General features: G+C 43.8%; 1 protein-coding gene across 1 annotated transcript in view; it reads left to right on the forward strand.

The window, feature by feature from the left end:
- timp2a (TIMP metallopeptidase inhibitor 2a) overlaps positions 1–10,507 on the forward strand; it is a 60,505-nt gene extending 49,998 nt beyond the window's left edge. Inside the window, exons 3-5 of the mRNA XM_078401347.1 lie at positions 1,001–1,109; positions 3,405–3,529; positions 5,654–10,507. Of these exons, the coding sequence (XP_078257473.1) occupies positions 1,001–1,109; positions 3,405–3,529; positions 5,654–5,851 (432 nt within the window). The 3' untranslated portion in view covers positions 5,852–10,507. The remainder of the gene's footprint in view (positions 1–1,000; positions 1,110–3,404; positions 3,530–5,653) is intronic.
- The last annotated feature ends 4,542 nt before the right edge of the window (positions 10,508–15,049 follow it).

Below are 15,049 nucleotides of genomic sequence, written 5' to 3' on the forward strand. Positions count from 1 at the left end.
CGTCCACTTCCTTTGCCATTTTATATCCACAAAAAGCTGGAGTAACTCAGCGGGTCAAACAGTATCTCTGGAGAAAAGGAATGGGTGACGTTTCGGGTCGAGACCCTTCTTCAAAAAGGGAGGTCAAAAAGGAATGTCACTCATTACTTTTCTCCGGAGATGCTGTTTGACCTGCTGCGTTACTCCAGCTATTTGTGTCTACCTTTGGTTTAAACCTGCAGTTTGCAGTTCTTTCCCATACATCCTCTGCCATTTTGTTTATTCTGCTATTCATGTAATCTTTATTGATGGCATTTTTATGCCACTGAAATAACTTGACACCATCATGATTTGCCAAAGAATATCCTGCCTGGAATTCCGTCAGCAGGCAAGACAGATATGGCAGACACAAAATGCTGGAGTACCTCAGCGGGACAGGCAGCGTCTCTGGAGAGCAGGAATGGGTGACGTTTCGGGTCGAGACCCTTCTTCAGATTGAGAGTCAGGGGAGAGGGAGATATGGATGGGTAAGGTGTGAAAACGACAGATCAAAGCAGACGATGTTAAAGGGAAATGTAGAATGGTTCACTGTTGGCTGAGGGGATGGTGACAACGACGCATACAAACACTAAAATTAAACTGGAGGACAGTGAAACTAGTCAGAGAACTAGGGTGGGAGAGGGACAGAGGGGTGGGGAAGCAAGGATTTCTTGAAGAAGAGAAACCACTATTTAAACCGCTGGACTGACATGATGCTCAACTTTTCCAGCTAGCAATTTATAATTTAATCTTCAATATGAGAGTATCCATGTTTAGAAAATTAAAAACACAAGGCAAATATCTTTGCAGGGAACAAAGTCCACCGAGTATTGAAAGTGGTAACTTTTTAATGAAGGATAATTAATTAATGGATTTCACAATTGTCCATGTTTTACTAAAGTCACCCACCAATTCCTTGGATTTCACGAATGTAATATATGCAAATTTCTATTAAATTCCTATTAAATTCCTTTGTTTACAGATGTTCAAAGGCCCAGAGGACAATATTGAATATATTTACACTGCCCCTTCTTCAGCAATATGTGGAGCCGTACTCGATACAAGCGGGAAAAAAGAATATCTAATTACAGGTACAGAACATGCTTTTAATTTTGAAGGTTCCGCCAAGATCTATCATCAGGGCAGCACGGTGGCGCAGCGGTAGAGTTGCTGCCTTACAGGCCAGAGTTCCATCCTGACGACGGTGCTGTCTGCACGGAGTGTGTCTCTACATCGGAGCTCTCCCATGGTCTCTGTGTCGGAGCTCCCCCGTGGTCTCCCTGTAGGAGCTCCCCCTGTGGTCTCCACGTCGGAGCTCCCCCGTGGTCTCCACTTTGGAGCTCCCCCATGGTCTCCGCGTTGGAGCTCCCCCCTGTGGTCACCACATCAGAGTTCCCCCATGGTCTCCACGTCGGAGCTCCCCCGTGGTCTCCGCGTCGGAGCTCCCCCGTGGTCTCCGCGTCGGAGCTCCCCCGTGGTCTCCACGTCGGAGCTCCCCCGTGGTCTCAACGTCGGAGCTCCCCCGTGGTCTCCACGTCGGAGCTCCCCCCTGTGGTCTCCGCATCGAATTGTAAATTTGCACGTGCACAATAGCACTTCCGTTTCTGACTTGCGTAGTATCTGACGAACAGAAGGGTCCGTGGGACGTAACACCTGGACGTAACAGAAGGGTCCGTAGTCATGGAGCACCTGTATATTGGTGGAGCACAACTGAGCTAAGATAGGTCCAGGAATTGATCGCTTGGGTGCCTAAGGGAGACCATGGCAGCATAAATGTTGCTTCCGCAGATCTGAGACCATTGAACAGAAAGAAAAGCGACACCTGTGGGAGCACTTTCCCCATGAGGACTGCAACTGTTCAGGAAGGTGCCGCATCGCCATCTTCTGGAGAGCAATTTGGGAAGAGGAATAAATACTGGCCTACCTGCAATGCCTGGATCCACCCAAAAGTAAAATCAATACATTTTAAAAAGGAATATGACAACTGAAATTATAGCCTTTGGTGGGAAGGAGCCCCCACTGCCCTGTGATGACCCCTTCTCCTGTCTCCACCAGTCCCCCTCCTCTTGGTCTCTCCCAGACGGCCTTCTACCCTCTTTAGACCTCTTTCTTTCTAACAGCCGGCGTGACATCAACCGTCTCAACTTTTTGACTCCCCTTACCTACCCGTAAAGAGTCTGAAGAAGGGTCTCGACCCGAAACGTCACCTATCCCTTTTCTCCAGAGACGCTGCCTGACCCGCTGAGTTACTCTAGCATTTAGTGTCTATCTTATAGCCTTTGAATGAATGAATGAATAAGTTTATTGGCCATGTATATGCACATATAAGGAATGTGCCTTGGTGATCCGCTCGCAAGTAACAACATACAGTAAACAATTAAGAGTAAAGCATAAAACATTAAAACATTATGAATACACATTAGGTTTAAACATGGGAGTGAAATAAACCAGAGTAAAAGGAGACTACAGACTTTTGGTTATTGAGTAGAGCTACTACTCGTGGAAAAAAGCTGTGTTAATGTTTGGCTGTGGCTGCTTTGACAGTCCTGAGTCACCTTCCAGAGGGAAGTACTTCAAAGAGTTTGTGGCCAGGGTGAGAGGGGTCAGAGATGATCTTGCCCGCTCGCTTCCTGGCCCTTGCAGTGTACAGTTCGTCAATGGAGGGAAGGTTACAGCCAACAACCTTCTCAGCTGATCGAACGATTCGTTGCAGCCTCCGGATGTCGTGCTTGGTGGCTGAGCCAAACCAGACTATGATGGAGAAGATGAGCACGGACTCAACGATGGCAGTATTGAATTGGACCATCATTGCCTGTGGCAGATTGTGTTTCCTCAGCTGCCGCAGGAAGTACATCCTCTGTTGGGCCTTTTTGACTGTGGAGTCGATGGGGAGTTTGTTCGTTCTCCCTGTAACCGCGTGGGATTTCTCCGGGTGCTCCGGTTTCCTCTCACATTCCAAAGACGTTCAGGTTTGTAGGTTAATTGGCTTCTGTAAATTGCCCCCCTTGTGTAGGATGTATGAGTGAGATAACATAGAACAAGCGTGTCGATGCTCGGCCTTGGTGGGCCGAAGGGCTTGTTTCCACACTGTGTCCATAAACCAAACGAAACTAATGCTGGACGTGTGGGTTTGTAGGTTAATTGGCTTCTGTAAAAGTTCCTCCAGTGTGTTGGATGCGAAAGTGGGATAACGTGGAACTAGTGTACGGGTAATCAATGGCTGGGGTGGACTCGGTTGGCTGAAAGGTCTGTTTCGACACAGTATCTTCAAACTAAACTAAACGAAACTAGACCTCAAGTTCAGCTTGATTTATATAATTGGATTCAGTGAGTGAAAATATCAAGTGATCGTCAAAAATAACGTGTCCATTTTAATGAACCCACAGGCAAACTGGACGAGGATGGAAAGATGTTTGTTACACTCTGTGATTTTATTTCCCAATGGGACCAGCTAACTATCATGCAGAAGAAAAGCTTGATCCACAAATACCAAACGGAATGTGATTGTAAGGTAAGGAGAAACATGTTCTTTTTAAATATAGTGATAGGAGCAGAATTAGGCCATTTGGCCCATCAAGTCTACTCAGCCAATAGATCATGGCTGATCTATTTTTTCCACTTAACCCCCTCCCGTGCCTTCTCTCCATAATCCCCGACACCCGTACTAATCAAGAATCTATCTATCTCTGCCTTAAAAATATCCATTGATGGCCTCCACAGCCCTAGAAACATAGAAACATAGAAAATAGGTGCAGGAGGAGGCCATTAGGACCTTCGAGCCAGCACCGCCATTCATTGTGATCATGGCTGATCATCCACAATCAGTAACCCGTGCCTGCCTTCTCACCATATCCCTTGATTCCACTAGCCCCTGGAGCTCTATCTAACTCTCTCTTAAATCCATCCAGTAATTTGGCCTCCACTGCCCTCTGTGGCAGAGAATTCCACAAATTCACAACTCTCTGGGTGAAAAAGTTTGTTCTCACCTCAGTTTTAAATGGCTTCCCATATATTCTAAGACTGTGGCCCCTGGTTCTGGACTCGCCCAACATTGGGAACATATTTCCTGCATCTAGCTTGTCCAGTCCTTTTATAATTTTAGATGACTCTATAAGATCTCCTCTCATCCTTCTAAACTCCAGTGAATACAAGCCTAGTCTTTTCAATCTTTCCTCATATGACAGTCCCGCCATCCTAGGGGTCAATCTCGTGAACCTACGCTGCACTGCCTCAATTACAAGGATGCCCTTCCTCAAATTAGGAGGCACAATACTCCAGGGCAAATGGCCGAGAAAATGGAATGGAATGGGTAAACTGAGTGGGTGTCAATGGAATTTTAATCATAATGCCTGGTCAGTTGGTGCTTCCTTAGTTAGATTGGTTCGTGCTTCTTCTCCTGTCTCCAATTGCTGTGCAGGTGAACATACACAATGGTAAGTGGTTGTCATTCAGTTAACCAGAATACTGCACCCTCAGGCCTTTGAGTCCTGGCAACAAATGAAATAATCTGAAGGAGGTACAAGTAGATGGTGCTCTTGGTACTAAAATTGTGACCGGGAAAAAATTGAGGATGTTGCATCTCCTTAATGCATCAGTTTAGTTTAGCGATACAGCATGGAAATGGGCCCTTTGGCCTACAAGTCCATGGCGACTATCAATCACCCATCATTGCACAGGGACTGCCTTGCAGAGGGTGTGTACCAAAGTTGGAAACTTGTCAATGATAGTTTTCAACACAATAGGTACAAACGGTGCTTTTATGTGGAGTTTGCATGTTCATATCATATCATATCATATACATACAGCCGGAAACAGGCCTTTTCGGCCCTCCAAGTCCGTGCCGCCCAGCGATCCCCGTACATTAACACTATCCTACACCCACTAGGGACAATTTTTACATTTACCCAGCCAATTAACCTACATACCTGTACGTCTTTGGAGTGTGGGAGGAAACCGAAGATCTCGGAGTAAACCCACGCAGGTCACGGGGAGAACGTACAAACTCCTTACAGTGCAGCACCCGTAGTCAGGATTGAACCTGAGTCTCCGGCGCTGCATTCGCTGTAAAGCAGCAACTCTACCGCTGCGCCACCGTGCCGCCCCTCTCTCTGTCACTGGGATAATCCGGTTTTCCTGGGGTGATCCAGATTTCACCCACATCTGAAAATGTGCATTTTGGTTGGTTAATTAATTTAGAATCTCAAGAAGAGTTGAAAAATGGATATCATTCCTACCCTGGGTGGTGGAGTGGTGTGTGTGTGTGTGTGTGTGTTGGGGGGGGGGGGGGGGGGGGGGCTGCCATTGAACAGAATAACAGCAGTGAATTAATTTTACAAATGAGGGAAGGAAAAAGGAGGACCTGGCGTGAAGGGACCGCCGTGAGGGAGGGGGAAGAGCAATGGACAATGGAGGACCCGATGTGGGAGGACCGCCATGGGGGGGGGGGGGGGGGGGGGGAGATCACGAGGGAACTGGCGCGGGGGGGGGGGTAATTTGTAACTTTGTAAGCACCCTTTATGGGCAACTATTTGCACGCCTTGGCAAGCAAAGAATTTCACTGTGACTTGCCACATGACAATAAAGTATTCAATTCAATTTAACTTCCATGCTAATTTATCTCTCTGATCCCCAATAGATTATCAGGTGTGCATCAACTCCCTGTTACATCAACTCTCGAAGTGAGTGCCTGTGGACAGATTGGATAACTGAGAAAAAAATTCACGGCACGCAGGCCAAGTCCTATGCTTGCATTAAGAGGTCCGACAATTCCTGCGCGTGGTATAATGGTTCGACGCAGCCCAAGAAAGAGTTCATGGATGCAGAAGATCCATAACTTTATTTCGTCCAACTCTCCTTTTCAGCCGAAAATACAATCCCCCAAAAAAAATTGTTGTCAAAAATCTGAAAAAAATGTAACCCAAATTACTCTGTCCAGTATAGCAGATCTGTTTGCTTACTGTCTGGTGATACATGTACGTAATATGGCATATACTTATATTTCACATTTGGCGTCAGCTGTACAGTGACTACATTTCTCTGGCTAAAAATAGAAATGCACTTTTGTTTGTTATGGAAAGCTGCAGAGTTGAAAATATTTGGTACAAGCCTAAACGTGTTTAAAGTGGGGATTGATTCCTCGATTTTGTAAGTATTTTTACCCCTCTTGAATACTGAGAATAAAACCTCTGCATTTGTGTTCAAACATGATTCTTTCCCCATTTTGTTCACTTTAGGACATGCTTTTGCTTTTTGCAGATTCGGGACCACTCTTGATCTAATTTAATAACCTTGTCGCAGAAACTTAACAATACTGCAGTTTTAGATTTTGCATGATAGAGATACATGTTGCAAGCTGAAAATGATAATCCATGCTGAGAGTCTTAATATTTATTCCTTTTTGCAATCTAATAACTTCCTTACTTATAGTTGTCACAATAATATTTAGTGATTAAAATATTAACCCAATATGAGCCATGATATTGATTATCATTTGGGTTACAGTTGTATTTTGTTTTATGATAATCTTTAATGTTTAATTAAGTTGATTAGTAAGTGGGGCAGGGGTTATGGGGAGAAGGCAGGAGAATGGGGTTGAGAAGGAAAGACAGATCAGATTGAATGGCGGAGTAGACTTGATGGGCCAAATGGCCGAATTCTGCTCCTAGAACCTATGAACTTGTGAGATTTTCCATGCTGTATGACTCTAAGTACTTCTGTTCATCAAGTTATTTTATTGTGGGCATGTAACTACTACTCATTATACCTTGCAATATTCTTAATTCATGTAGGACACTTGTTTACGCAGAGTTACGTTTCTCTCTTTTCCCATTGCGATTCCTCGGCTCTCTAAACATGGAAAATGTCCTGAGGTATTTCACAGAAAGGTTATGGCTCAAAATTTGACAGGAGGCCCAAAATAAAGGAGCTATGAGGATAAGTGACCAAAGACATAGTCAGAGGGTGGTGAATCTGTGGAATTCTTTGCCACAGAACGCTGTGGAGACCAAGTCAGTGGATATTTTTTAGGCAGAGATAGATAGATTGATTCTTGATTAGTACGGGTGCCAGAGGTTATGGGGGGGAAGGCAAGAGAATGGTGTTAGGAGGGAGAGATTGATCAGCCATGATTGGATGGCGGAGTAGACTTGATGGGCCGAATGGCCTAATTCTACCCCTATTCCTCATGACCTTATGACATAGTTTAAGAAGTGACTGAGAGAAAGAGAGAGAGCTAAAGAGGCAGGGAGATTTAGAAAGTGAATTCCATATCTTAGGTCGTTAGAAGAGCAATCCCCAGTGAAGAATTTATCCTTGTGTCTCCAAGTAATGAGAGATGTTTGCTTTGATTTCCTCTCCATTCGGTGTTTTTTACTGGTAACAGTTTTGCTCTGGAGATCAATGATTGCTGAAAACAACAAAGCAATTGAACACACGAAGGTGCTTCCAATCAAACAAACAAAAAAAAAAGATTTTTACCCAACCAAAATATAACCTAGATTCCTGGAGTATAAAACTCGCAATTAACTGATGGCAGGTAGATACAAAATGCTGGAGTAACTCAGCAGGAAAGACGTTTCGGGTGACGTTTCGGCTCGAATCGTCACCCATTCCTTCTCTCCAGAGATGTTGCCTGCCCCGCTGAGTTACTCCAGCTTTTTGTGCCCATCTTCGGTGTAAACCGGAATCTGCAGTTCCTTCCTACACATTTAACTTATGGCATTGTCCAGTGGTCTGTTGAGCTGGTCCTTGCATCTCATGACTTTTTATATGATTTAGTTGATTTATATGAAATCTGTGATTTGCAAAGAAGGTGTCCATATTCCTCAGAATTCTTAAATGAGACAATTAGATGCGGGTTTTTCTGCGGGGGCAGCTTTCTAAAGTCTTATTGCGTTCTGAGATCTTGTTGTTGACTCCTCTGGAATCCCCTGGAGAGGCATGGAAAAGGGAAGCATTCACAAACTGAATTCTCCGCGTTCTGACAAGGGAATATCCTCATCTTCCATGGTAATGAAATAAAGGGAACCTATTGGGCCACATTGCGGACTATTCCATCCGATGGCAGAATCTGGAACAATAACCATGGAGCTCAAATCTGTATGTTCATAAAAGTAATTAGGAAGCACCATATCACAAAAGGTAATCGCAGATTGTAATTCTCCAAAAGGCTGTTGGATGTTGGATCAATTGAAGGATTCAATTGATTCAACGTCATTCCCCTACTCTGGTCTTTTACACAGAGTAGGGGAATCGAGGACCAGGGGACAAAGGTTCAAGGTGAAGGGGAAAAGATTTAATAGGAGTCCGAGGGGTAACCTTTTCACACAGAGCTTGTTCCTTGTATGGAACAAGCTGCCAGAGGAGGTAGTTGAGGCTGGGACTATCCCATTGTTTAAGAAACAGTTGGACAGGTACGTGGGTAGGACAGGTTTGGAGGGTTATGGACCAAGCGCAGGCAAGTGGGACGAGGGTAGCTGGGACATTGTTGGCCGGTGTGGGCAAGTTGGGCCGAATGGCCTGCTTCCACACTGTATCACTCTATGACTCTGTGATTCATCTTTTTTTTTTTAGTTGACAGATGAGGAATATGTGCAACGCTGGAAAAGTGGTGTTTAGTTTAGAGATCCAGCAGAGATCAAGTTAGGTAATGTAGATAGAATGTAAAATCAGTGAGGAGGTTGGAAGTCTGAAATAAAATAAATACTGTTGGAAATACACGGAATACCAGAGATTGGCATCTGTGCAGAAAGGAATAAAGGGCTCACATTACAATTGCAATGCCTTCCCTCACACCCACCCTGAATAACATTCTGACCTGTCCACAGATGTTTCGTGACTTACTGGGTGTTTTATTAAATATAAATGTGAAGGCACATTATTTTGGAAGACTGGAAATTCCTTGCATGTCAGGCAGCTGACCTTCAGGTCCAGAACCAGGGGTCACAGTTTAAGAATAAGGGGTAGGCCATTTAGGACAGAGATGAGGAAAAACGTTTTCACCCAGAGAGTTGTGAATCTGTGGAATTCTCTGCCACAGGAGGCAGTGGAGGCCAATTCACTGGATGTTTTCAAGAGAGAGTTAGATTTAGCTCTGAGGGCTAACTGAATCAAGGGATCTGGGAAAAAAGCAGGAACGGGGTACTGATTGTGGATGATCACCCATGATCATATTGAATGGCGGTGCTGGCTCGAAGGGCCGAATGGCCTACTGCTGCACCTATGTTTCTATGTTTCACCTGGGCAGGACAGGAAATGGGGATTACCTTGTTCCCAAATACCAGGAGGACATTTCAAATAACTTAATGAAGCTGCAATCTTTTTGATTTAACCCATATTGCAGATGTTATTGTTGGTAGGCAGATTTTTCCATGCCTTACAGATTTAAGCAGCTTTGGCAAGTGGACCTCAGAGGTACCTCTTCAGGCAAAGGCTGCTTCCCTTGAAACACCAAATTTCTCTGGAAGCACCCACCTGCTCCCCAAAGAGGTTCATGAATTAGACAACACACCCAAGGCTTGAGATGCGGTCTGCTGTTCCTGCAGACTGCTCTAAGTTATTTTTCCAGTCTGTTAGCTGGATTGATACCTTCAAGTGAGCTCACCAGGGTTAAAAGACTTTCAGCAATGTGTAAGGAAAATACTGACTGTCCTTCCCAAAACGGTCCCTGGGGTTATGGGGAGAAGGCAGGAGAATGGGGTTGAGGAGGAAAGATAGACCAGCCATGATTGAATGGCGGAGTAGACTTGATGGGCCAAATAGCCTAATTCTGATCCTAGAACTTATGAACTCCCTCCAACATCCCTGACCATCTCCCATGTAATGCACATCAGTAACTATCCTACAGTGTTGGAAATAAAACATTTGAAAATTCAGCTCAAAGGAATATTAATACAACTTTTTAATTATCATATTTGTCAATGCCTGCTACGTTATTTAGTGGCTTTATACATATATGAAAAGAATCTGATTTCTAACATGGAAATATTACCAGTTCACTACTCATACAGCTGACTTGTAAATACCTCGTGAATATTTCTTTCTTAATTAACAAATCCTTTAATTATTATCAATAATAAAGGTGAGCTTTATTAACACCATGGATAGAATGTCACATACCAAAAGTTATTTTTCTACATTCTTGAAGTATCTTTGTACTTAATGCCCAAGCACTAAGATCTGATCTATTTCTTCTGTAATTCTTCTGAGTTTTATTAATAGAATGTTTAACTTATAATTCTTTTAAAGCTAAGCCTTTTAAGTAATACGTGTTCAAACAAATTGCTGCCATAATTTAAGGCTTTGATATTTTGCAATGATTGCTAGAAGATTAAAATAAAGGGCAAAGATTTGCAATTTGATCTGTGAGCATATAAAAGGATGTGAGAAACATTTGGCGCATGTGTTACTCTGTATAATTCATGTAGTAAATTCCATGTGGACTGAATTCATGGAATTAAAAACTATTATCAAATAAAGATTTATTACTATATGTTACTGAAATGTTTCTGTGTTAATAATAATAATAATAATGTATTTTATTTATATAGCGCTTTTCATATACTCAAAGACGCTTTACAGAGATTTAGAGAACATAGGGAAATGAATAAATAGATAAATAAGTAAATAAATAAACGAACAGAGAAAGGAGCAGAAGGTGAGGTGAAGTATCTAGGGGTTGGAAATGTGTGTTTTGGACAGGCGTGCAATACGGGCTTTGTCAAATCTGCAGCCCCTCACAGATTGCGCCAATATTCCGTTTAATTGCAGACACAAAATGCTGGAGTAACTCAACGGGTCAGGCAGTGTCTCTGGAGAAAAAAGTTGGGTGATGTTACGGGTCGGGACCCTTCTGAATGAAAGTAGTGGGATGGCAGTGGGTAGGGGGGGAGGAGGAGGTCAAGAGGTGGAAGCGAGAAAAGACCAGGACCAGCTACAAATGACCTCAGACAGGTCATTGTCTGGTAGGTCCATTGTTGGCTAGGGAAGGTGTGCGCTTATCTTTGGTCTGAACCAGTATCAGCAGTTGTTTGCTCCTTCAGTTTAATTGTGGTCATTGGAATTGTGTATTGCACATTGCCGCTTTTCCAACTAGTACTGCTTGCTTAGCATGCAAGATTAATTTTACACCAAAAGATAGACACAAAATGCTGGAATAACTCAGCGGGACAGGCAACATCTCTGGAGAGAAGGAATGGGTGACGTTTCAGGTCGAGACCCTTCTTCAGACAGTGAATGCCTTTTGCCTTTTGGTTTTTTTTCTATCAGGTCTTGGGGGTTTTAGTTTAATTTAGTTTAGTTTAGAGATACAGCGCGGAAACGGGCCCTTCAGCCCTCCAAGTCTGCACCGACTGGCGATCCACGCACATTAACATTATCCTACACACACTAGGGACAATTTATACCAAGCCAATTAACCTACAAACCTGTACGTCTTTGGAATGTGGGGGGAAACCCAAGATCTCAGAGTAAACCCACGCGGTCACGGGGAGAACATACAAACTCCGTACAGATAGCACATGTAGTCAGGATCGAACCCGGGTCTCTCTAGCACTACAAGCGCAGTAAAACAGCGACTACCGCTGCGCCACCGTGCCGCCACGGTGATTTGTGTGAAGGAATCATAATTGCTACCGAAAATCTAATTATAAAAATTAGATATTAGCTTAATAGTATTGAGAATTGATCATAATTCCTTGCAGAACTGTCAACACAACCCAATCTGATTGCATTCTGTTCTGACAAAAGGCAAATGAAGCTCAAAACATTGTCTTGGTAATCCTGGAACGGAGAGGTTAGTTTTAATGCATAAATTGTGCGCGGTGGTACTTCTGGTGTGTAAGATAAAGAAGTGAATTGTACTGTGCCCTTGCCCTGCTTTAATAGGGAAAATAAGGCTGTCAGGGTTTTTAAATCTCCCAGTATTCATCAAAATCACCATGAAGAACAGGCAGTCTCCCTCCAGAGTTATCCTTCTTTAAAAATCTTGGGGCGGCACGGTGACACAGCGGGAGAGTTGCTGTCTTGCAGCGCCAAAGACCCAGGTTCAATCCTGTACGAAATTTATATGTTCTCCCTGTGACCGTGTGGGTTTTCTCTGGGAGCTCCGAGTTTCCTCTCACATTCCAAAGACGTACGGATTTGTAGATTGATTGGTTTCAGTAAAAATTGTAAATTGTCATTAGTATGTAGGATTGTGTTAGTGTACGGGGTGATTGCTGGTCGGCATGGACTCGGTGGGCCGAAGGGCCTGTTTCATTGCTGTATCTGTAAACTAAACTGAGCTGAACATCAGAAACCCCATTGTTTCAGAATTTGAAATAACTATTCTTAGTGTAAGGGCATTACTTAATTATTAGTAGACAAAGGCCATGGTGCCAATGATCAACTGTTTCTCGATTATATTTCTGGAATAAAATCTTCACTGTAGTAGGGCCATAATGATCCTAACATTGAATAAGACCAAATCAGTTGAATAAAACATAATTGAGTCTAATGTGCAAATGTTCAGATTCAGCTGGAATCTTGATGCCATCTGCTTGTTTTAATGAATGTGTGCTATCACACTACAGCGGTATGAATATTGACTTCTCTAACTTCAAGTAACCCTTGCTTTCCCTCTCTCTCCATCCCTCCTTCTTCCTAGTTCTTCGGCCAGTCTGACTGTCCCCCTGATTACATTTTTATCTCTATGCTTCGTTGTCACTTTCTCCTAGCTAACAATGATCTATTCCACATTTTCCTTAACCCTCATCCCCTTTGATGTCTTGTTTTCACACCTTGCAAATGTGTCTCCCTCTCTTCAGTCTTGCAGTCTGAAGAAGGGTCTCGAGCCAAAACGTCACCCATTCCTTCTATCGAGAGATTCTTCCCATCCTGCTGTGCAACTCCAGCATTTATTGTCTGTCTAGTGTGCAAAAGTAGATTGATGTCAATACCAGTCTATCAGCATTGGATATTGTGTGACTCTTCACTGACTTATAGTTCAACCTGACACGTATTTGTACAAGAATAAAATCAATTTTAAGTTATAATAAACTTAGGGCACATGGTACAATCCACAGGCTCAGTGGAATTCCAGAAATTCACAGCACTCCATTTAACATTAAAGTACAGAAGTATTGTCTTGCGGCACGGTGGCGCAGCAATACAGTTGGTGCCCTACAGCACTTACAGCGCCAGAGACCTGGGTTTGATCCTGACTACGGGTGCTGTCTGTACAGAGTTTGTATGTTCTCTCCGTGATCTGTGTGGGTTTTCTCCGAGTACTTTGGTTTCCTCCCACACTCCAAAGACGTACAGGTTTGTAGGTTAATTGGCTTGGTATAAATGTAAAAATTGGGCCTAGTGTTGGATAGTGTTCATGTGTGGGGATCGCTGGTCGGTACGGACCTGATGGGCTGAAGGGCCTGTTTCCGCGCTGTATCTCTAAACTAACCTAAACTAAACTAAAACCCCCAAGATCTGATAGTAAAAAAATACAAAAAGCAAAAGGCGTTCTTAGTCTGAAGAACGGTCTCGACCCAAAAGGTCAACCATTCCTTCTCTCCAGAGATGCTGCCTGACCCGCTGAGTTACTCCAGCATTTTGTGTCTATCTTTTGGAAACCGGTGAAAACCCACACAGGTCACAGGAAGAACGTACAAACTGTACCGACAAGCACCCCATGTCACGATCGAAGCTGGGTCTCTGGCGCCGTAAGGCAGCAGTTCCACCGCTGTGCCACGACTAAAGGTCTGCTTGAGCTTCAAATCAGTTTAGACTTCAGGGATATAATGTGGAAACAGGTCCTGCAGCCCACCAATTCCGCACTGACCAGTGATCATCTTGCACAGCGTACTAACGCTGTCCGACACACTGGGGGCAATTTACAATTTTATTGAGGCAAATTAACCTACAAACTGTACGCCTTTAAAGTGTGGGGGGAAATCAGAGATCTCAGATAAAACCCACACAGGTCAGGGGGAGAACGTACAAAACTCCATATCCACAGCACCCACAGTCAGGATTGAGCCCGGTCTGGCGCTGTATGGCAGCAACTCTACCGCTGCTCCAAAGTTCTGAGAGTTGGTCTGCCTGCAACGGTTTTTCACTATACTGATCACAGCTCTGATTGCTGCCTGGAATGTGGGTTGGAACTGCTTACAACAGAGGAATGCAAGGGTGTATTTGCAAGCGTAGATGGAGATGGGGCCAAATACAGCACAGACATAATTCTCTCCAGCTCATGCCCATATTTCCCCTTCTCTCCGTGCTGGTCTTTCGCATGGCGGCTGTGGAGGCCATGAAGGGTATACTCTCAAGACCCACTTCCCACATTCCCGGGTAGCAATGATGTGGTTACAATCTCAACGCACAAATGGAAGCACCCAACTTTGGTTTTAGCGCCAATACAAGAGAACACATTTTGATGTTCTAAGTATAAATTTCACCAATTTTGGATCGATTGATTGAGCACGGAAACAGGCCCTTCGGCCCACCGAATCCACGCTGTCCATCGATCACCCATTCACACCAATTCTATGCTATGCGACTTTCTCATCCACTCCCTACACACTAGGGGCAATTTACAGAGGACAATTCTGCATGCTTTTCCTTGGCATTGTTATGGCATTTGGAGCCTGTACTACCGTTTTTATCTGCTGAGATGAGCTGCTAGTTGACATTTGGAACTGTTTTGAAGTGGCGCATTGTTAAGATGAAAACAAATGTTGATTTTGCGATAGAAGTTTTATATTTCAGCACATTGTATTAGAATATTACAGCACTGAAGAAAGACATCCACTGATCTCTTGTGCTGGCACCCACCCAAGTTCCTGGAATTTTGTCTAAGTGCCAAATAGTCCATCAGACTGAAATTAAATTTCAATATCATAGAAACATAGAAACATAGAAAATAGGTGCAGGAGTAGGCCATTCGGCCCTTCGAGCCTGCACCGCCATTCAATATGATCATGGCTGATCATTCAGCTCAGTAGCCTGTACCTGCCTTCTCTCCATACCCCCTGATCCCTTTAGCAAAAAGGGCCACATC

The sequence above is a fragment of the Rhinoraja longicauda genome, chromosome 6, assembly GCF_053455715.1.
Source record: "Rhinoraja longicauda isolate Sanriku21f chromosome 6, sRhiLon1.1, whole genome shotgun sequence".
Lineage (NCBI taxonomy): Eukaryota > Metazoa > Chordata > Chondrichthyes > Rajiformes > Arhynchobatidae > Rhinoraja > Rhinoraja longicauda.